Raw genomic sequence first — 21,148 nt, forward strand, 5'->3', positions numbered from 1 at the left:
GACTCTAAGAATGCAGGGGTCACAGTCTAACTTCCCTTTCTAGAAGAAGGTATACTCTCCATCTGCCTTCCTCATCTGCCCCTCCCCAATGAACTAGATTTTGCTAAGAGCAGTGATATCCATTTTATGTCTTGCTAGTGATTGGACACAAGGACTGTAATCTCATTGGGTACAATTTCCATGCCCTGTAAGTGGACAGGCACCTTTTCTAGCCACTTCTCCTTTCAGGTTGAGCATAGGATATCCTAAAGAGGTCTTGCTCATTCACTGAAACAGGTCCTGGAAGGTTCCCCTGTCTCAACACAGGTGCCCAATGACCACCATGCATCCACAGTTGTCTGTGTGCCCCCCAGATATCACAGCCTTGCCCCTGTCAATAATCCACCTTCACTACGGGACTTCATGTGATGGCTTGTATTGGACATTGTTTACAGTGAAGATTCAAGTGCGCAGTTGAGTTCTGCATAATCTTAGCAGTTGATGGCTATCATAGATCAGGCCAGACCCCCTAAAAACATTTCAAGAAAGTAACCCAGACCCTAACTTTGCTAGTTATTTTAAGCAGGTGTGAGGTGGATTATCCAGGAGGGATGTCATGCAGCTGGTCAAACCACTTAGTTTTAAACAAAACAATTTATTCACAAGATTACTGAATGAAACACAAACAAAAGAGATCAGAATATAGAATAACTTTACCTATCTGAAAGCCCAACAGATTATCCCAGGTTAATCATGCTGTTCCAAATTCCTGCAACAATCCCCATAAACACTGCTTGGCAAAAAAGGTAAAATCAAACACAGGGTCTTACAGGAGACACAGAAAGATGGCTTCATGAACTCCTTCTTGCATATAGCTGTTTCTTCAACCAGCAACCTTAATCTGACTGCCTGCTTTCAGTGAACAGCCAGACTGCTAAAACCAGAGAAAAGCTGAGCTGGGAGAACTGGCCACTCCCTTTTTATTGTCATAGAGTCATAGAGATGTACAGCAAGGAAAGAGACGCTTTGGTTCAACCCGTCCATGCCGACCAAATATCCCAACCCAATCTAGCCCCACCTGCCAGCACCCTGCCCATATCCCTCCAACCCTTCCTATTCATATACCCATCCAAATGCCTCTTGAATGTTGCAATTGTACCAGCCTCCACCACATCCTCTAGCAGCTCATTCCATACACATACCACTCACTGCGTGAAAAGGTTGCCCCTTGGGTCTCTTTTATATCATTCCCCTCTCACCCTAAACCTATGCCCTCTAGTTCTGGACTCACCCACCCCAGGGAAAAGACTTTGTCTATTTATCCTATCCATGCCCCTCATGATTTTATAAACCTCTAAGGTCACCCCTCAGCCTCGGACGCTCCAGGGCAAACAGCCCTAGCCTATTCAACCTCTCCCTATAACTCAAATCCTCCAACTCTGGTAACTCTGGTAACCCTTTTAAATATTTTCTGAACACTTTCAAGTTTCACAACATCTTTCCGTTAGGAAGGAGACCAGAAATGCACGCAATATTCCAACAGTGGCCTACCCAATGTCCTGTACAGCCGCAACATGACCTTGCAACTCTTATACTCAATATTCTGACCAACAAAGGAAAGCATACCAAACACCTTCTTCACTATCCTATCTACCTGTGACTCCACTTTCAAGGAGCTATGAACCTGCATTCCAAAGTCTCTTTGTTCAGCAACACTCCCCAGGACCTTACCATTAAGTGTATAAGTCCTGCTAAGAATTGCTTTCCCAAAATGCAGCACCTCACATTTATTGAAATTAAACTCCATCTGCCACTTCTCAGCCCATTGGCCCATCTGATCAAGATCCTGTTGTAATCTGAGATAACCTTCTTCCATGTCCACTACACTTCCAATTTTGGTGTCATCAGCAAACTTACTAAATTTACCTCTTATGCTCACATCCAAATCATTTCTATAAATGATGAAAAGTAGAGGGCCCAGCACCGATCCTTATGGCACTCCACTGGTCACAGGCCTCCAGTCTGAAAAACAACCCTCCACCACCACCCTCTGTCATCTACCTTTGAGCCAGTTCTGTATCCAAATGGCTAGTTCTCCCTGTATTCCATGAGATCTAACTTGCTAACCAGTCTCCCATGTGGAACCTTGTTGAATGACTTATTGAAGTCCATATAGATCACGTCCATCGTTCTGCCCTCATTTAATCCTCTTTGTTACTTCTTCAAAAACCTCAATCAAGTTTGTGAGACATGGTTTCCCATGCACAAAGCCATGTTGACTATCCTTAATCAGTCCTTGCCTTTCCAAATACATGTACATCACGTCCCTCAGGATTCCCTCCAACAACGTGCCCACCACCGACGTCAGACTCACTGGTCTATAGTTCCCTGGCTTACCACCTTTCTTAAACAGTGGCACCACGTTAGCCAACCTCCAGTCTTCCAGCACCTCACCTGTGACTATCGATGATACACATATCTCAGTAAGAGGCCCAGCAATCACTTCCCTAGCTTCCCGCAGAGTTCTAGGGTACAACTAATCAGGTCCTGGGGATTTATCCACTTTTATGCGTTTTAAGACAACCAGCACTTCCTCCTCTGTGATACGGATATTATTCAAGATGTCACTGTGTATTTCCGTACTTTCTGTATCTTTCATGTCCTTTTCCACAGTAAACACTGATGCAAAGTACTCGTTTAGTATCTCTCCCATCTTCTGTGGCTCCACACAAAGACCGCCTTGCTGATCTTTGAGGGGCATTATTCTCTCGCTAATTACCCTTTTGTCCTTAATGTACTTGTAAAGAACCTTTGGATTCTCCTTAACCCTATTTGCCAAAGCTATCTCATGGCCCCTTTTTGCCCTCCTGTGTTCTCTCTTATGTATACTCCTTCTGCCTTTATTCTAAGGATTAGAATACTCTTCTAAGGATTCACTCGATCTATCCTGTCTATACCTGACATATGCTTCCTTCTTTTTTTTAATCAAACCCTCAGTTTCTTTAGTCATCCAGCATTCCCTATACCTACCAGCCTTTCCTTTCACCCTAACAGGAATATACTTTCTCTGGACTCTCGTTAACTCATTTCTGAAGGCTTCCCATTTCCCAGCCGTCCCTTTACCTGCAAACATCTGTGCCCAATCAGCTTTTGAAAGTTCGTGCTGAATGCCGTCAAAATTGGCCTTTCTCCAATTTAGAACTTCAACTTTTAGATCTGGTCTATCCTTTTCCATCACTATTTTAAAACTAATAGATTTATGGTTGCTGGCCCCAAAGTGCACCCCCACTGACACCTCAGTCATCTGTCCTGCCTTATTTCCCAAGAGTAGGTCAAGTTTTGCACCTTCTCTAGGAGGTACATCCACATACTGAATCAGTGCACGTGTTTTTTTTAAACTTGAAAGCATTCTCAAATCGATCAACCCCAGGCATTTCAAAGTCTAGGTCTTTATGATATAATGAAAGAGAAACCAAGAACAACCTAACCTTGTTAAAGGAGCATCATCATCACAATGGCTGAATTCAGCAGCAAGGCAAACCTTGAGAACTGGGCCACATCCACACTACAGCCTTCTTCTATCTTCACATTCTGTTTGGTCACAGCCTTGCTCTGCTGTTGAGGACTTCTTGACTTGTTCTTTGCTGGAACTAGCTCCTTAGCCTTGTTACGATGGAGGAGCTTGCATGAATGCATAGTGAAGATCATTGGAATAAACTGACAGACAACCATGGTGAGAAAATAGCAGAAATAAAACTTACGGTATGTTAAATCTCATGTCCTTTACAGAAGAAAATTGAATATCCTTCCGTAGTCTGGCCTAAGTGTGAATCCAGATACACAGCAATGTGATTCACTCTTTACTTCCCTCTGGGCATTAATGGAAGGGTACATCAGGTCTGGCATGTCAACCATACCCAGGTGTTATAAACACGTTTTTAAAAAGCTAAGTTTCATTTTGGGATCTAACTTGTGCAGTGTTATGACCACCTGTAATTATAACAACTTTCCCTCTGTTACTGGCAATCACAAGCCAGTTGGCCACAATACAGCAACAAAAGCCAGTATGTCATAAAGTCAAAGGTCGCCACTGTCCTAACAAACCATAAGCCTGCTTTTTTCATTGGAGAAAATGGCAACAAAATCTGAAGCAGGAGAGTTATGCATCATGGTCTGTTCCCACTCTGGCATGAAAATCGCCCTGCTAGATAAAGTGTTCTGTCATGCTCTCAAAGAATTGACATTTCACCTTTAACATTGACATCACTGCTCTGAGCTAGATACAAGTGGCAAGAGAAGGCCAACTTAAAGAGCAAGGTGATGGTTACACCTTCTTTTGGAAAAGCAAACCTGAGAAAGAATAAGAATGTGGGTTTGGATTTGCCTCAACAAACAAACTGGTTGGACATCTCAACAAATCCCCCTGTGGGATAAGTGACAGACTCAGGATCCTATGGCTCACATTGATCCAAAAGCAACACATCATAATTATCAGTGTCTACAACTGGACCTTCGATGCAACAGGTGAGTCAAAAGAGGCATTTGACACTAACCTTGAACAATTACTGTCCCACATCCGCAAAGGCGACAAGTGCATTCTCCTCACTGACTTTAATACAAGAGTCAGGAGGGATGCAAACCTTTGGAAAAGCATGTGAGGCAAGGTGGTGTAGGGAAGACAAACTCTAATGATGGAGTCCTCTTCCTGATGAAGTGCCTAAGACTTCATCATAATGGATACCTCTTCCATCAGAGGAACAAGCACAACACCTCATTACAACACCCCTGCACTGGCACTTAATAGACTACATCATGGTTCAATTGAGACACTGCACAGATGTCCACATCAACCGTTCAATGACTGGAGTTAACAACTGCTGGACCAACCACTGATTAATCCATTCTACTACCTCCACCAACATGGTCCCAAAGCAGCAAAAGTAGAAAGAACTTTGCTGCAGGAGACTCAATGTTGCTGGTTGAAAGACCCAGAGAGGAAAGACCTACTCAGGGTGTGCCTCACAGCCAACCAGGCAACAACCAACGTGCCAGAGCCGAAGAGTATCCACAGGACCTGGTCCATAATAATAATCACTAATAATCACCAGAATCAGCACCTGTGCGAAGACGCTCAGCCTCTCAACCAGGAAATACCAAGACTGGATCATCGAGAATGATCAGGAGATCCAGGATCCCACAGGCCATAAAATGTAAGGTGTTTCTAAACTGGCAGCTCCACCAAAGCCTGAACAAGAAAAAGCAAGCCTACAGAGAACTGAAAGCCAAGATGCAACAAGGAACCTGTGACCAGAAGAATAGATGGTGTGTTGAAAGACACAGGATACTCAGCAACTCACCAACAACTATGATGCACTTTGCTTCTTCAGCACAATCAAAGCCATCTATGGTCAGAGTACTGAAGGACCTACTCCACTGAAAGCCAAAAATGAGAGTTGCTCAAAGACTTAGAAGTAATCTAGAAGCTGGAGAGCACTTCAAGGAGGGTCGGTGTGGACTTGTTGGGCCGAAGGGCCTGTTTCCACACTGTAAGTAATCTAATCTAATCTATAAACCTTATTGAATGCATTGACTATGGTTTCTAGGTCGCGTGTGTACACATGCAAGCATTATTGGTATACTGAAGTTCAATGATAGAAGTTGGGGTGGTCATGGTACTGGCCTGGAGGCAATGGAGGTTGGACAGTTTCCTCTTGTACTGTAGGTTAGCTCCACTCTGCCTGGGAGTTACCTGGACATAGGGTGGAATTTTGGAGCAAAGAAGATGGTTAGTGCAATGATGCATGCTGTTTGACATCAATTTGCATTCATACTGTACTGGTTCTGTGGTAGATCCAGAGGTGAGGATCATGGCTTGCATGCTATCGTGAAGCAGGTGGAGAATGGTGATGGATTTTTATAGGCGGCTGAATTTGAGGAGACACTCACCGACCCTCTGAAGAACAACCCACCCAGACCCATTCCCCAACATTTACCCCTTCACCTAACACTACGGGCAATTTAGCATGGCCAATTCACCTAATCTGCACATTTCTGGACTGTGGGAGGAAACCGGAGCACCTGGAGGAAATCCACACAGACATGGGGAGAATGTGCAAATTCCACACAGTTAGTCCCCTGAGGAGGGAATTGAACTTGGGTTTCTGGCACTGTGAGGCAGCAGTGCTAACCACTGTGCCACCCTTAGGATGGCTAAGAAGGTATTTATGAGAGAATTGATGATGAAATCCAACACTGATTCCAGTGCAGCACTGTAGACTTTGGAAACCTGAGGAACATTGTGTTCAAAATTCAAGAGTTGAAACACAGCACCAAGCTCATGGCCTACAGAGCAATCATAGTCCCCAACCCACTGTATGCATCAGAAGCATGGACCTTATGCACCAGAAACCTCAATCGCTGGAGAGTTATCATAAGTGCTGCCTTCACAAAATCCTGCAAAGCCATTGGCAGGATAGGTGTACCAATATGAGCATCATTTCCTGGGACAATATCCCTAGTATTGAATCACTGGTCACACACCACCAGTTGTGATGGTTGGACACATTGTTGGCTTGCTAAAATAAGTCTCCCTAAACAAATGCTCTATTCCAAACTAAACAATATTAAGTAATCACTAGGATGGCAGAGGAAATGCTACAAGGACATTCTGAATGCCTCCCTAAATAAGATCCCCACCAACATGTGGGAATCACTTGCCCTAGGAAGCACAAACTGGAGAAGATGCATCTGTGAAGACACTAACCACTTTAAACTTCACCGAGTGGAAGACATGGAGGCCAAGTACAAACAGCAGAAAGAATGCACACACTCAGCTGGTTTCCACCCACTGACCTCATCAAACACCACCTCCCCAACCTGTGGCAGAGTCTGAGGCTCCAGGATAGGTTGATTCAACTACCATAGAAGCTACCCCAGCAGAATTGAAGCAAGTCAGCTTTGACCCAGAGGGAAAGACAAAGGAGGAACAGGAGGGAGTGGTGTAAAATTCACTATTCATTCAATATTAGAATGATTTTTCTCAGGATCTTTTTTTTAATTCACTCATGGGACTTGGGCATTGCTGGTTCGGCAGCATTCATAGTCCGTCCCTAGTTGTTCTTGAGATGGTGGTGAGCTTCCTTCTTGAACAAGTTCATATGTGGTAGGTTAACAAGCACTTTTCTAAGGAAGGTAATTCTAGGATTTTGACCCAGAGACAGTGAAAGAATGGCAATACAAGTCGATGGTGAGTGGCTTTGAAGGGAACTTACAGGCGGACACGTGCATCTACCTGTTGCACGTGTCCTTTGAGGTGGAAGTCATCGTGGTTTAGAAGGTGTTGTCTAAGGATCTTCAGTGGATTTTTGCAGTGCATCTTGTAGACAATACATATTGCTGCTGTTGAACATCAGTGGTGAAGGGTGAAGACACTTACGGTGGTGCCAATCAAGTGGGCTGCTTTGTCATAAAGTCATAGAGATGTACAGCATGGAAATAGACTCTTTGGGCCAACTTGTCCATGCCGACCCGATATTCCATATTAATCTAGTCCCATTTGGTAGCATTTGGCCCATCCCCCTCTAAATCCATCCTATTCATATACCAACCAAATGCATTTTCAATGTTGTAATTGTATCAGCCTCTACAACCTCCTCTGGCAGCTTATTCCATACATGCACCACTCTCTATATGAAACAGTTGCACCTCAGGTCCCTTTTAATTTTTTCCCCTCTCAACCTATATCCTGTAGTTTTAGGCTCCCCTACCCAGGGGACAAACCTTGAATACTCACCCTATCCATGCCCCTCATGATTTTATAAAATTCTATAAGGTCATCCCTCAGCCTTCAATACTCCAGGGAAAATAGCCCCTATTCAGCCTCTCCCTATAGCTCAAAACCTCCAACCCTGGCAACATCCTTGTAACATCCTTGTAAATCTTTTCTGAACCCTTTCATGTTTAACAACATATTTCCTATAGCAGGGACATCAGAAATGAATGCTGTATTCCAAAAGTGGCCTAACCAATTTCCTGTTCAGCCACAACATGACCTTCTTACGCTCAATACGCTGACCAATAAAGGCAAGAATACCAAATTCCTCCTACACCACCCTGTCTACCTACAACTCCACTTTCAAGGAGCTATGATCCTGCACCCAGAGGTCTTTTCATTAGGCAACACACCCTAGGGCCTCACCATTAAAAGTTATGCCTTGATTTGATTTACCAAAATGAAGTATCTCATATTTATCTAAATTAAACTCTATCTGCCACTCCTTGGCCCATTTGCCCATCTGATTAAGGTCCCATTGACTCTGTGGTAACCTTCCTTGCTGTCCACTATACCACCAATATTGGTGTCATCAGCAAACTTATTAACCATTCCTCCTATGTTCACATCCAAATCATTTATATAAATGATAAAAAGCAATGGACTCAGCACCAATCCTTGCAGCACACCGCTGGTCACAGGTCTCCAGTCTGAAAAGCAACTCTCCACCATCACCCTCTATCTCCTACTTTAGATCAAATTTTGTATCCAAATGGCTAGATCTCCCTGTATTCCACACGATCTAACTTTGCTAACCAATCTACCATGTAAAACCTTGTCAAGAACCAAGTCCATATAGACGATGTCCACTGCTCTGCCTTCATCAACTTTAATCACTTCTTCAAAAAAAAACTCAATCAGGTTAGTCAGCCCTGGATGGTGACAAGTTTCTTGAGTGTTGTTGGAACTGCACCCATTGACTCAAGTGGGTAGTATTCAATTATGTTCCTGACTTTTAGATGGTGGACATGCTTTGGAGAGTTAGGAAAACGTGAGGACTGCAAATGCTGGAGATTAGAGTCAAGATTAGAGTGGTGCTGGAAATGCACAGCAGATCAGGCAGCATCCAAGCAGGAGGAAAATAGATGTTTCAGGCAGGAGTCCTTCATCAAGAATGAGAATCAGGAATTTTCCTGCTCCTCAGATGCTGCCTGACCTGCTGTGCATTCCCAGCACCACTCTAATCTTGACTCTAATCTTCGAGGAGTTAGGAGGTGAGTGCCTCACTGCAGTATTACTAGCCCCTGACTTGCTCTTGTGGCTACTGTGTTTACGTAGTGCGTCTAGTTGGGTTTCTGATCAATGGTAACACCAAGAATGTTGATAGTGGGAATTCAGTGATGGTAAGTGCCATTGAATGTCATGGGGTAGTATTACATTGTCTCTTACTGAAGATGGTCATAGCCTGGCATTTATGATGTTTGCCACTTGTCAGCCCAAGCCTGGATATTTTCTACATCTTATTGCATTTGAACATGAAATACTTCAGTATCTGAGGAGTCATAAGTGGTGCTGAACATTGTTTGCCATTGATTGCACATCACTACTTTTTGATAGAGGAAAGGTTATTGGTGAAGCAGAAGACGGTTGAGCCCAAGACACGACTTGAAGAATTCCAACAGAAATTTCCTGGAGCTGAGATGACTGACCTCCAACTACAACTGTCTTCCTATATGGCAGATATGACACCAACCAGCTTGCCCCCATTACTATTGATTCCAGTTTTGCTCGGGCTCTTAGTGGCACACTTGGTCGAATGCAGCTGGGACGTCAAAGGCATATTACTCTCACCCCACCTCTGGAATTCAGCTGTTTTGTCCATGTTTGAATTAAGGCTATAATGAGGTCAGGAGCTGAGTGACCCTGACAGAACCCAAACCAGGCATCATTGAGCAGGTCATTGCTAAGCAGGTGTTGCTTGATAGCACTATTGATAACACCTTCCACCACTTTACTAATGCTTGAGAATAGACTGATGGTGCCGTAATTTGCCAGGTTGGATTTGTCCTGCATTTTGTATGATGGATACACCTGGACAATTTTCCACGTTGTTTGGTAGATGCTAGTGCTCTAGCTGTACTGGAATAGCTTAGTTAGGAGAACGCAAGTTGCTGGAATGTTGTTAATGCCGATGGCCTTTGCAGTATCCAATGCCTCTGACTTTTTAAAAAAAGTATGATGCAGAATTAATAGAGTTGGCTGAAGATTGGTATCTGTAATGCTAGCAACCATTCGAGGAGGCAAGACAGATCATCCACTCAAATTGTCCAACTGAAAATTGCTGGGAATGCTTCAGCTTCATCTTTTGCACTGATTTGTTGGGTTCTTCCATCATTAGGCACAGGGATATTTGTGTAGCCTCTTCTAGTGACTTGTTTAATAGTTCACAAATGTTCATGACTGGATGTGGCAGGACTGCAGAGTTCAGATTTGGAAATTATTCAACAACAAAAAAATGCCCCTTGCAGCATTCCAAATATAATATAGTTTACTTACAATCTGTCTTCTCATTGCATATGCACTGCTCCCTTGATGCTCTGCACTTTGTCCCCACCAAAATCCTCTCCCCAATCCCCACACACTCATCAGCTTCTCACCCTCTTCCCCCACATTCATTCACATTTTCTTCTGTCACTTTGTCATCCCTACTAACTAACTGAGCAGCCCCTCTTCGTGAATCACTCCTCCATCACTGTTGGGTCTGCCCAACTCCTCTCCTGCTCCACTCCAGTCACTGACACACCAATAAGCCCCCCTCACTGACTCACATCTTAGTAATGTTGGACCCAACTGGGGGCTCAGGCTTCTCCCCATCCAAGGCTTGCCAGACCCCTACTGCCATCCTAATACTTGAGGTACTCCTTCCAGTACCAGGTTCAAATTCCAAAAATACAAGGGCAGCAACAAGAAGAAACTAGCCAGGAATGTCCCAGTCACTGTCCTGAGAAGCAGTGTTCTGGAGAACTAACCAACAAGACACAGGACAAAATATAAAGTTACAAGAGAAGCCTATAATGGACAAAGTGGTTAGTGACCCTTATTCTAACTCCAACATCGTACAAACATTGCCAAGTCAATAATGTGTGTTCTGGTTTAATCACGATGACTGGATGGATGAAAGCCATATACACAAAGATATTCTGCATGGTGAACTGGCTACTGGATCATGGCTTCTTGGGTATCCATTCCTCCATTACAAGTTCACCTGCAAGCAAGACATGAAGATGGCTGACATAATTGTCATTAACTTTCAGTTATCAGTCGCTGATGGCTGTGATCTGGAGGCTGACTGTTTGGTCTGGCGTTGGAAGAGAGGGGCACATAGGAGAAGTTCAGAAATAAAAACCAGAAGCCATCCACTTTCTGAACTCAATATTTCCCTGCAGCAAGTGCAGATTGCCATGCTGAAGGTGCTGAGCTACGTCAGGCACTGGTTCACACAGTGCAGATCCTGAGAACCTACAATTAAAGATCATTGTCACAGAGTCACGCAGCCCAGGAACAGACACTTCGGTCCAACCAGTCCATGCCAAATATACAGATAGTTCTCCTATAATGTAATAGTTGCGTTACCATACAAAGCCATGTAACAGAATATAAATAATGGGGCCTATGGGAAAAACAAGGTTGGGGCAGGCCACCAAAAAAATTAGTAAATATTGAAACAAAATAAGTAATTTAATGCAAATGATAGCACAGTCTAAGTAAATCTTTAAATCATATATTTTAATGAAATAATACAGTAGATTTAACACTAAAATCACTGACTACAGCACTGTACCTTTCACAAAGCTCTTCACCAGAAAGCATGCAAGCTGACTGACCACATCAGATGCTTATCTGGAAGTCCAGTCCTCAAGATTCGCCCCCCAGATTGAAGTAAAGTTTCTTCTAAACGTAGACTACAATTCCCAGTTTCACGCTAAGTTTCAAGGCTTGCAACACCGATTGCATTCCTGTTTTAGCTGATCACACTGAATTTGTATTTCACAAACAAAGGATCCTTAGGTTGGGTTTCGCTGTTCAGCTAGTGTCGGGGGTAGAATTGTATAACAGCGAACAGGAACTTGCTTTATAAATGGAAGTCCACAAATCACAAATTAGGAGAATTCCCTGTAATCCCAAACTAAACTAGTCCCATTCGCCTGCTCCTGGCTCATATCCCTCAAAACCTTTCCTATTCATGTACTTATACAAAAATCTTTTAAACGTTATAACTGTACCCACATCCACCACTTCCCTGGGAAGTTCATTGCACACGCAAACCACCCTCTGTGTAAAAAAAAATTGTCCCCATGTCATTTTTAAATCTTTCACCTCACCTTAAAAATGTACCCCCTTGTTTTGGCATCCCGCATCCAAGGAAAAAGACAACTGTCATTGACCCTAACTATACCCCTCATTATTTCATAAACTTCTATAAGTGATGAACAGTAAAGCCTCGCAGAAATGCTTCCAACAACTGACCATCCCACGATAATGAAACCAAATAGCATTTCTCCATTACCAAGATGGCCGCCACCCACGGTCGGGCGAATACCACGTGATCCCAATAACACCGTAGCTGATTGGTGGGTACAGGAGGGGGGCGGGGAGTAACTCTGACATTGCACGGTGGTGTGCGCGACGAGACGTCTGGGCATGCGCAGTAATGTGCAGAGGCTGGGCCTCCGTGGGGGTTGTTTACAGTCGGAGGTCGCGGCGTGTGATTCGGGATGAGTGAGGGGCAAAGCGAGCGCGATCGGAGCAGCCAGGGTGCTGTTGCCACCAGCACCACCACGCCGACGACGGGCGTGTCCCCTCACAGCGCCAGCCCCCAGGAGGTGACCACGGTGGTTATCGCCGCGGCTCTCTTCGAAAGTAGTCAGGCAAGAGGAGCAGAGGAAGCCGTGCGGGCTCCTGATACTACAGAGAACTCCAGGCAGGCTAACGGGGAGGAGGAGGAGGATGAGGAAGAAGGAGAAGAAGAGGACGATGATGATGAGGAGGAGGAGGAGGAGGAAGAAGAAGAGGAATTGGAGGAGTTAGAAGATGAAGAGGAAGATGAGGAAGATGATGATGATGAGGAGGATGAAGAGGAGGAAGAAAGCGGCCACAGCGAGACGGTGATCAGGAAATGTGTGTACCAGGATTGTACTGAAACCACCAACCTGGTGGCTAAACCTAGGAAGCCTTGGATGTGCAAAAAGCACCGCAACAAAACTTACAAGGACAAATACAAGAAGAAGAAGAGCGTTCAGGCTATGGTCAGCAGGAACAAAACTTATATGAGCATAAACTACATATGCTGTGCAAACAGTTATTTTTGGGTTTTATTTCCACTCTGATTCTTTCTTGAAAGGTTACTGGGTTTCTTGCTGAAGTGCAGACCTTTGACCATTAGTAGAGGCAGAAGTGGACTAGTGGAGTTCCACAGGGGTCAGTGGTGAGGCCACAACTATTCATGCTATTCATTAATGATTTGGATGAAAGATCTCTGGGCATTGTTGCTAAATTTGCAAATGAACACCAAGATAGGTGGAGGCACAAGTAGCATGAGGAAGGTGGGAATCTGCAGATGGACTTGGACAAGCTAAGAGAATGGGCAAAGAAGTGGCAAATGGAATACCGTGTGGGAAAGTATGAGGTTATGAATTTTGGTAGGAAGAACAGAGGCATAGACTGTTTTCTAAACGGCAAAAGGCTTTGGAAATCTGAGGACAAAGGGGCTTAAGGTTACTGTGCAGGTTCAGTTGGCAGTTCAGAAGGCAAAGGCAGTTGTAGCATTCATTTCAAGAGGTTTAAAGTACAAGAGCAGAGATATACTGTCTCTGGTCAGACTGCATTTGGACTATTGTGAGCAGTTTCTGAATACTACTTGTCCCTCCAATCATCTGCAAACTTAGCAACAATCCCCTTAGTTCCTTAGCCCAGATTATTAATGTGTAACATGAATAGTTGTGGTCCGTACATGGACCCCTGTGGAACTCCACAAGTCAGCAGTTGCCATCCTGAAACAAACTCCCTTATCTTGACTCTTTGCCTTCTACCAGTTACCTGGTCCTCTGTCAATACCATTACAGTGCCCCAACACCATGGGCCCTGAACTTATTTAGCAGCCTTCTGTGTGACACCTTGTCAAAAGTCTTCTGGAAACCCATACAGATCATGAAATGTGAGGTGCCGTGTTTAGGTAAGGCAAATCAGGGCATCACTCATACACATAACGGAACAAAGATACCTTGGGGAGCAGGTTCATAGTTCCTTGAAAGTGGAGTCACAGGTAGACAGAGTGGTGAAGAAGGCATTTGGTATGCTTGTCTTTATTGGTCAGTGCATTGAGGAGGGGAGATAGGAAGTCATGTTGCGGCTGTACAGGAGCAACCTTTGGATTACTGCATTCAATTCTGGTCTCTCTGCTATAGGAAAGATATTGTAAAACCTGAATGAGTTCAGAAAAGATTTATAAGAATGTTGCCACGATTGGAGGGATTGAGCTATACAGAAAGGCTGAATAGTCTTGGGCTACTTTCCGAGAGCATTGGAGGCTGAATGGTGACCTCCGAGAAGTTTAGAAGACCATAGATAGGATGAATAGCCACGGTCTTTTCCCCAGGATAGGGGAGTCTAAAACTAGAGGGCATAGTTCAAATTTAAAGATTTAAAAGGGACCTAAGGGGCAACTTTTTCATGCAGAGGATGATGCATGTATGGACTGAGCTGCCAAAGAAAGTTGTGAAGCTGGTACAATTACAACAGTTAAAAGGCATCTGGATGGGTATGCGAATAGGAAGAGTTTAGAGGGATATACGCCAAATGCTGGTAAATTGGACTAGATTAATTTAGGATATCTGGCTGGCATGGACAAGTTGGACTGGAGGGTCTGTTTCTGTGCTGTACATCTCTATGGCTCTATAACTCGACTAAATAATATTTCCATTTCTTTCATCTTCCCGCAACTTTGTTTCTATCTTTCCTACAATTTGGCCACTAGAATACACTCAGTAATATATAGTACCTCTATTGTTTCTTCTAATTATGATAACAGAAACTTTAGTGGCTCCTGCCCTAAAATTAGCAAATTTGTTGAATTCATGTTCTTGCGATAGTGAGAGTTGAACTTGTGATCACTAAACTGTGGTACATTTAAAGTAATTTATTGGCTGGGCTGTAAAGTGCCTTCAGACTGCTAATGAAATGTAATATATATGAAACTGTATAAATGTACATGTTTTTCTTTATACTCTTTGCTTGTTATCTGCATGTACTGGAGTAAGAAATTAAGTTAAATATCCCCATCCTTTACCCCTTCCAGCTCAGGGTTGTTGAGTCAGCTGTTGTGTATTGCCCAATATTCCAGACAGACCAGGAGTTACACTTGGCCAGTGGTTTTGTTAATTGTGATGAGTTCTCAATCTCAATAACTTTGAAACAAAAATGCATAAGCATGCTGTAACTTCAAATAGTCTTGAATAATAAGCTTTAATTTCTTTATTTCCTGTCTTAATTTATAGTTTATAATTTTTATTTGAAAGATTTTTTTTATTCATTGATGGAATGTGAGCATCACTGGCTGACCAGTATTTATTGCCCATTCCTGCTTCCCCTTGAGAAGGTGGTGGTGGTGGTGATCTGCCTTCTTGAACTGCTGCAGTCCACCTGTCTAGTCCACCAAAAAGGTCCACTTTGCCTTTTACTGTACAAAAAAAGGTGTTTGCTGCTTTTCTGAATGCTGTATTCTAATCCAACAACTTTCACAATCATCACATCTTGTACCAGCCCACAAATAACTAGATTTATTGAATTTCCAGCTCTTCATGCCATTAATAACTGTGAAATAAACATTGAACAGTTTTTCTTTTAAGTCAGTTCTGCACCAGATTCAGTAGTCAAAATGAGGCCACAGATGTTTGTTGTTATTTATGTTGAAATAATATACACCTTCAGATAAGGGAAAAGGGCATTGTTAAATACAAATAGCTAAATGTTATTGTTTGAGGTGCATCACTCAGCTGTTTGCTTTGTTTAAATGTTTTTTGTGGTTTTCCATACTACTAGTATACATTGAACATCATGCATTTGCCTTTTTAGCTGAGACAATAAACCAAGGTATTGTCTGCCATCTGAGGTAAATGTTAAAAAAAAAGGCCATGCACCCATTTCAGATAAGAGCCAAAGCATTTCCCTGTGTCCTGACCCTCACCAACATCATTTTAAAGAAGAATCTGGTCATTATTATAATGCTGTTTGAGGCTTTTATGGAAACTAGATGTCCATATACTACATAATTATCTGTAAAGTATTTTGGGATATGCCGAAAAGGTGAAAGGTTCTACATAAATCCACATTTGTACATTATTTATATGTCAGATATTCACCACAGATACCTCAGTCCAGTGATTATTAGTGTAAGCAAACCTTTAAAAGCATTAGGTGTTATTAATTGCCATTTCATTGTCTCTGGCACTAAAAATTCAAACGTGGAGCCTCATTCCTTCAAGTTTAATTGTTGATGTTTTAAACATCCTTCCTCTCTTTATTTTTCTTTCTGCACCAGATTTGACATTGATTTCACTGATTCTAACTTACAGTACCTTCTTGGTCTTTATGCTGTTAATTTCATAATTCTTCAAATTGATTAAAGGGGTTTACAGTGCTTGTTTTATTCATTCACATCCCACATGCCCTCTCCTGGACAGTGTCACATTATTGAAATCCTGCACTTCCAGCAACTTGTAGTGCAAAATATCACTGCTTTGAAGCCAATTCATTTTTGATATGTTGAAGACTTGCGTTTTTAAGGATTGTGGAAAAAGAGGTCATGTCGGGTTTTGAAGAGATAAACAGATTGATTCCCTTGAAAGAGATCAGTGAAAGGTCATTATGACCTGGAACAATGACTAAATGGGATGTTTAATGGCAGGTGATATTTTTTAATGTGTAAAGCACTTACGTATTCTCATTTCTGAACAGGATGATACAGATGAAAGACCTACATCTGCCACCAAACAACGTTTGAGATGTATGATAGTGCATCAAACGAGTCGTAAAGCAAGCCTCCTTGAGCAAGTTTTAAGTCAAAAGAGATTGGTGAGACAGGAATTATTTGATTCTTTTATTTTGAGGAAAATATATGTTGTATTTTTTAAGTGATAAATCCTTGTCATACCACTCTGTTCAAATATGATTCAGTTTTTTTTCCATTTATGGAAGATACTGTTCAGTACATTCTGTATATGCCACAGTTGCTGATCTATTGCGGTTGGGTGAACCCAGTCTGTAAAGTCCAATCAGTAATAAATGCTTGAAATTGTGAGTTTTACCACCACAAATTTAAAGACGAACTGATGTGAACTCCGTGGAAAATTGAATATGCTCCCGTTGAGCAGGATAGTTGAATTTTTACAAGGACTCTCCTATTTGTCTGCTGAAACTTTAGCAGTACAGCCTCAGAACCAGAATCACATACCACACCCTCCGGCAAAAGACAAAGCTGGAACATTTGTATCTAATTTCAGCCAGAAATGCTGAGTCAGTGATCAGTCTCAGCCTCCTTCTGAAGTCCCAGCTATGTTCTTCAGCTATGTTTCAATCATGTGATTTGAAGACTTGGGTCTAGGCAATGTATTCTGTAAAAGTTATGGGCCCTGGCAAAAGTGCTTGAAGTTCTGTGGTCCAGAACTTCCTGTGCCTCAAGCTAATCTGTTTCAGTACAGCAACAACACTAGCGTCGATCTGGCAATGTGGAAAATTGCTCAGGAAAGTCTTGTACTCAAAAAAAAAGGACAAATCATCCAATTACCTAACATTAGTCTGTTCTCACTTATCAGCAACATTGTGCAAAGTGCCATTGACAATGCAATCAAGCTGCACTTGTAAAGAAATAATCTGGTTTTTGATGCTCAGTTTAGTTTCTACTAAAGCTACATAGCTCCTGAAACACTGAAGGTGAGGTGAGAGTGACTGCTTAACATCAAGTCAGCATTTGACTGGGCATGGCATTAAGGAGCCCTACCAAGATTGAACTCAATGGAAATCAGAGGGCAAGCTTTTCACTGGTTGGAGTTGTACCCAGTTTATATGCTTAATAAGCATAGCAAATACAGACAGACCGTTTTACCTTGGTAATGCAAATGCTTTCAGAAACTATCATCTGGAACAAAATCATCACTTAACTAACAGGCAGGTCTATATTTATAAATGTACGGACATCTTCTAGAGCTGATAATTGGCAAGTAACATTCGCACAAGGAGAAAGTGAGGTCTGCAGATGCTGGAGATCAGAGCTGGAAATGTGTTGCTGGAAAAGCGCAGCAGGTCAGGCAGCATCCAGGGAACAGGAGAATCGACGTTTCGGGCATAAGCCCTTCTTCAGGAATGATTCCTGAAGAAGGGCTTATGCCCGAAACGTTGATTCTCCTGTTCCCTGGATGCTGCCTGACCTGCTGCGCTTTTCCAGCAACACATTTCCAACATTCGCACAACACAAGTACAAGGCAATAACCATCTCCAATGAGAAATGTTGCAGCAGTGTGTCTCATTTACGTACTGCTCTGCAACAACTTACCAAGGCTGTTTTGATAGCATCATCCAATCCTGTGATCTCTACCAGTTGGAAGGATAAGGACAGCAGATATATGGGAACACCACCAGCATCTGCAAATTCCCTCCAAGCATCCTGACTTGAAACTGTTTCAATATTCTTTAATTAGGAATGAGTGAAAATCTTGGCACTCCTTAACAGCACTGCCAATGTATCTCCACCATATTGATTGCAATGATTCAAGAGTGCAGTTCATCAGCCTCTCCAGGGAATGACAATAAATGTTGGCCTAGTCAGCAGTGCCCACATAACAAGAATGAATAAAATTTAAAAATAACTATTTATTTCTGATGTGGAAGTCTAACTGCGAACAAAAGACTGTCCATTCTAATGCACACGTTCTAATGGGATGGTTATTGTATCAAATCAGGCTGCTCTGTTCTCAAGCTCACCTTGAAAGGAGTTGGACACCTCGTTTTTTTATGCTTGCCTTTTGTTGATGCAATGTAAGGCTAAACTGGCTAATTACATAAGAGAGAAAGAAATAGAAAGAAATGTTACAGTGCAATGAAATAATGTGGCAGGTTTGTATAATGTATGGAAAGCTACACTGTTCCATTGAATGGCCTGTGCTGCTAATTCTTTAAATATATTGTGCACATTACTGGATCAAAAATACTGTTCTAGATGTTTTGGATAGTTTATCCATGAAACTTGTTTTAAGAGTCCATTTGCTATGATAATCAGTCAGTTAGTAAAGAAACAGATATGTCACAATGTATGTATGTTTGTAGGCTGTGTCCCAGCACTGCTTTGATTTGTTTCTTTTAAACAAAAATAATTTTGCTTTCAGAAATGCTACGGAGTACCCAGTTTGAAGAGTTCAATCAGAAATGTGGCTGAAACACTAACATTTAGTTTCTATTTGTGGTCTTCAAGCTTAGCTTTCTGTTGTGAGCATGGGAGGAGAATTTGTTTTTTGCTGTGAAATATAGAATGGGAAGTTTGCAGAACAAAAATTCTAGTTGAATTTAAAAATTTGTAATAGAGTACAAAAAAAACTTCTATTGCAATAGTATTTGATAATATTTGATGAGTAATGCAATTATATTTATTTTTAGTCATTATTGAGAAGTCCAGAAGTTGTCCAGTTTCTACAACAGCAGCAACGATTGCTGAGCAACCAGGCCCTTGCTCAAAGGCAGCAGTTTCCAGAATCACCAATGTGATGCTTTCTTTGCAAATAGGATGGTAATGTACAGGAGGATGATGCTAATGAAACCTCTGTAAGTCACTGAAGGTTTTCAGCTGCTTTACTTCATTACTGTGAGAACAGAGTTTTCTAACACCATTTTGAAAAAAAAATTAAGTGTGATGATTGTGATATTACCATATGAAAGACTTTTTCTGTATTAAAGGTATACTTGGATATTTTGAATATTCCTGATTGGTAATTTGACCCTCGATGATGATTGTGCAAATGAGGTTGAGGGAATGATGGTATAAAATGGAGCAGTTTACTATTACAGGACCTAGTCTTGTCACTGAACATTTTCAAATTAGATACAGCAGCTGAGTGCAAAATAAAGCGCTGTTGCCCCTGCGCCATCCATGTACATCAGCCTAAACAAAAACTATCATTTACGTAATGTTGTATGTGAAGTCATCTGAGGAAGTATTGTGGTGGAGGTAGAAAATGTAGTGAATCCTGACTAAGCAAAAATGAGAAAAGTTGGAATAGCAAGTAGATTTTAAAAGAAGAGTCTATATGGCTTCTGAAAGCAGAAGGGTGTGGAAGGATTTCAAGAGTACCTTTATTGTTTGATACTGTATAATGGAAAGTCTGTGGAGTTTGTAAGGATATGTAAAGGTTGTAATGTTACAGAAAAGCACTGCTATAGTTTGTGTCTTAAAGCAAATTGCAATCTGAGCTGATTTCTGCTGTTCAGAATTTAAGGTTTGAACTATTCATTTTTTTTCTATGTGTTCAAGGGAACGTGGGCATTGCTGGCTAGACCAGGTTTTTGTACAAATTGTAGGGAGGAGGGACTTGGGGGAGGGGTGTCTTCTGTGCAGAGGAGATGACCTGGGGGGTGCAGTGAGAGAGGGACTCACTGAAATCTTTGTAGAGGGAGGAAGAGAGCTTCTTCAAGGAAGGCATCCTTGTAAGAGGATTCGCAGTAGGTTGAAATCTTTGAGGAGAAAGTGAGGACTGCAGATGCTGGAGATCAGAGCTGAAAATGTGTTGCTGGAAAAGCGCAGCAGGTCAGACAGCATCCAGGGAACAGGAGAATCGACGTTTCGGGCATAAGCCCTTCTTCAGGAATGAGGAAAGTTTGTCCAGCAGGCTAAGATAAAAGGTAGGGAGGAGGGACTTGGGAGAGGGGGGGGCGTAATGTTGATCGATTCTCCTGTTCCCTGGATGCTGCCTGACCTGCTGTGCCTTTCCAGCAACACATTTTCAGCTCTGATCTCCAGCATCTGCAGTCCTCACTTTCTCCTCAAAGATTTCAACCTACTGCGAATCCTCTTACAAGGATACCTTCCTTGAAGAAGCTCTCTTCCTCCCTCTACAAAGATTTCAGTGAGTCCCTCTCTCACTGCACCCCCCAGGTCATCTCCTCTGCACAGAAGACGCCCCTCCCCCAAGTCCCTCCTCCCTACCTTTTATCTTAGCCTGCTGGACAAACTTTCCTCATTCCTGAAGAAGGGCTTATGCCCGAAACGTCGATTCTCCTGTTCCCTGGATGCTGCCTGACCTGCTGTGCTTTTCCAGCAACACATTTTCAGTTTTGTACAAATTGCCCTGAAGATAG

General features: G+C 42.4%; 2 protein-coding genes across 2 annotated transcripts in view; one reads left to right on the forward strand and one right to left on the reverse strand.

The window, feature by feature from the left end:
- Positions 1–10,897: 10,897 nt before the first annotated feature.
- LOC122550807 (SMAD family member 5) overlaps positions 10,898–21,148 on the reverse strand; it is a 47,163-nt gene continuing 36,912 nt past the window's right edge. Inside the window, exon 8 of the mRNA XM_087988285.1 lies at positions 10,898–11,015. Coding sequence (XP_087844411.1) covers position 11,015 — 1 coding nt within the window. The 3' untranslated portion in view covers positions 10,898–11,014. The remainder of the gene's footprint in view (positions 11,016–21,148) is intronic.
- Positions 12,497–19,761, forward strand: rfxap (regulatory factor X-associated protein). Its single transcript, XM_087988281.1, has 3 exons — positions 12,497–13,056; positions 16,763–16,879; positions 19,454–19,761. Exons 1-3 carry the CDS (start codon positions 12,526–12,528, stop codon positions 19,559–19,561), a joined length of 756 nt encoding a protein of 251 aa, XP_087844407.1. The 5' UTR covers positions 12,497–12,525; the 3' UTR covers positions 19,562–19,761.

This window comes from Chiloscyllium plagiosum, unplaced genomic scaffold (assembly GCF_037043375.1).
Source record: "Chiloscyllium plagiosum isolate Xiang-an unplaced genomic scaffold, Cpla_swu_hap1 HiC_scaffold_6, whole genome shotgun sequence".
NCBI lineage: Eukaryota > Metazoa > Chordata > Chondrichthyes > Orectolobiformes > Hemiscylliidae > Chiloscyllium > Chiloscyllium plagiosum.

What these genes read in the sequence shown, in the direction of transcription:
- rfxap (XM_087988281.1), top strand. Translation starts at nt 12,526, where the DNA reads ATGAGTGAGGGGCAAAGCGAGCGCGATCGGAGCAGCCAGGGTGCTGTT. An exon ending in AGAAGAGCGTTCAGGCTATG is followed by an intron (nt 13,057 to 16,762) that starts GTCAGCAGGAAC and finishes ATTTCTGAACAG; the next exon opens with GATGATACAGATGAAAGACC. An exon ending in TTTTAAGTCAAAAGAGATTG is followed by an intron (nt 16,880 to 19,453) that starts GTGAGACAGGAA and finishes ATTTATTTTTAG; the next exon opens with TCATTATTGAGAAGTCCAGA.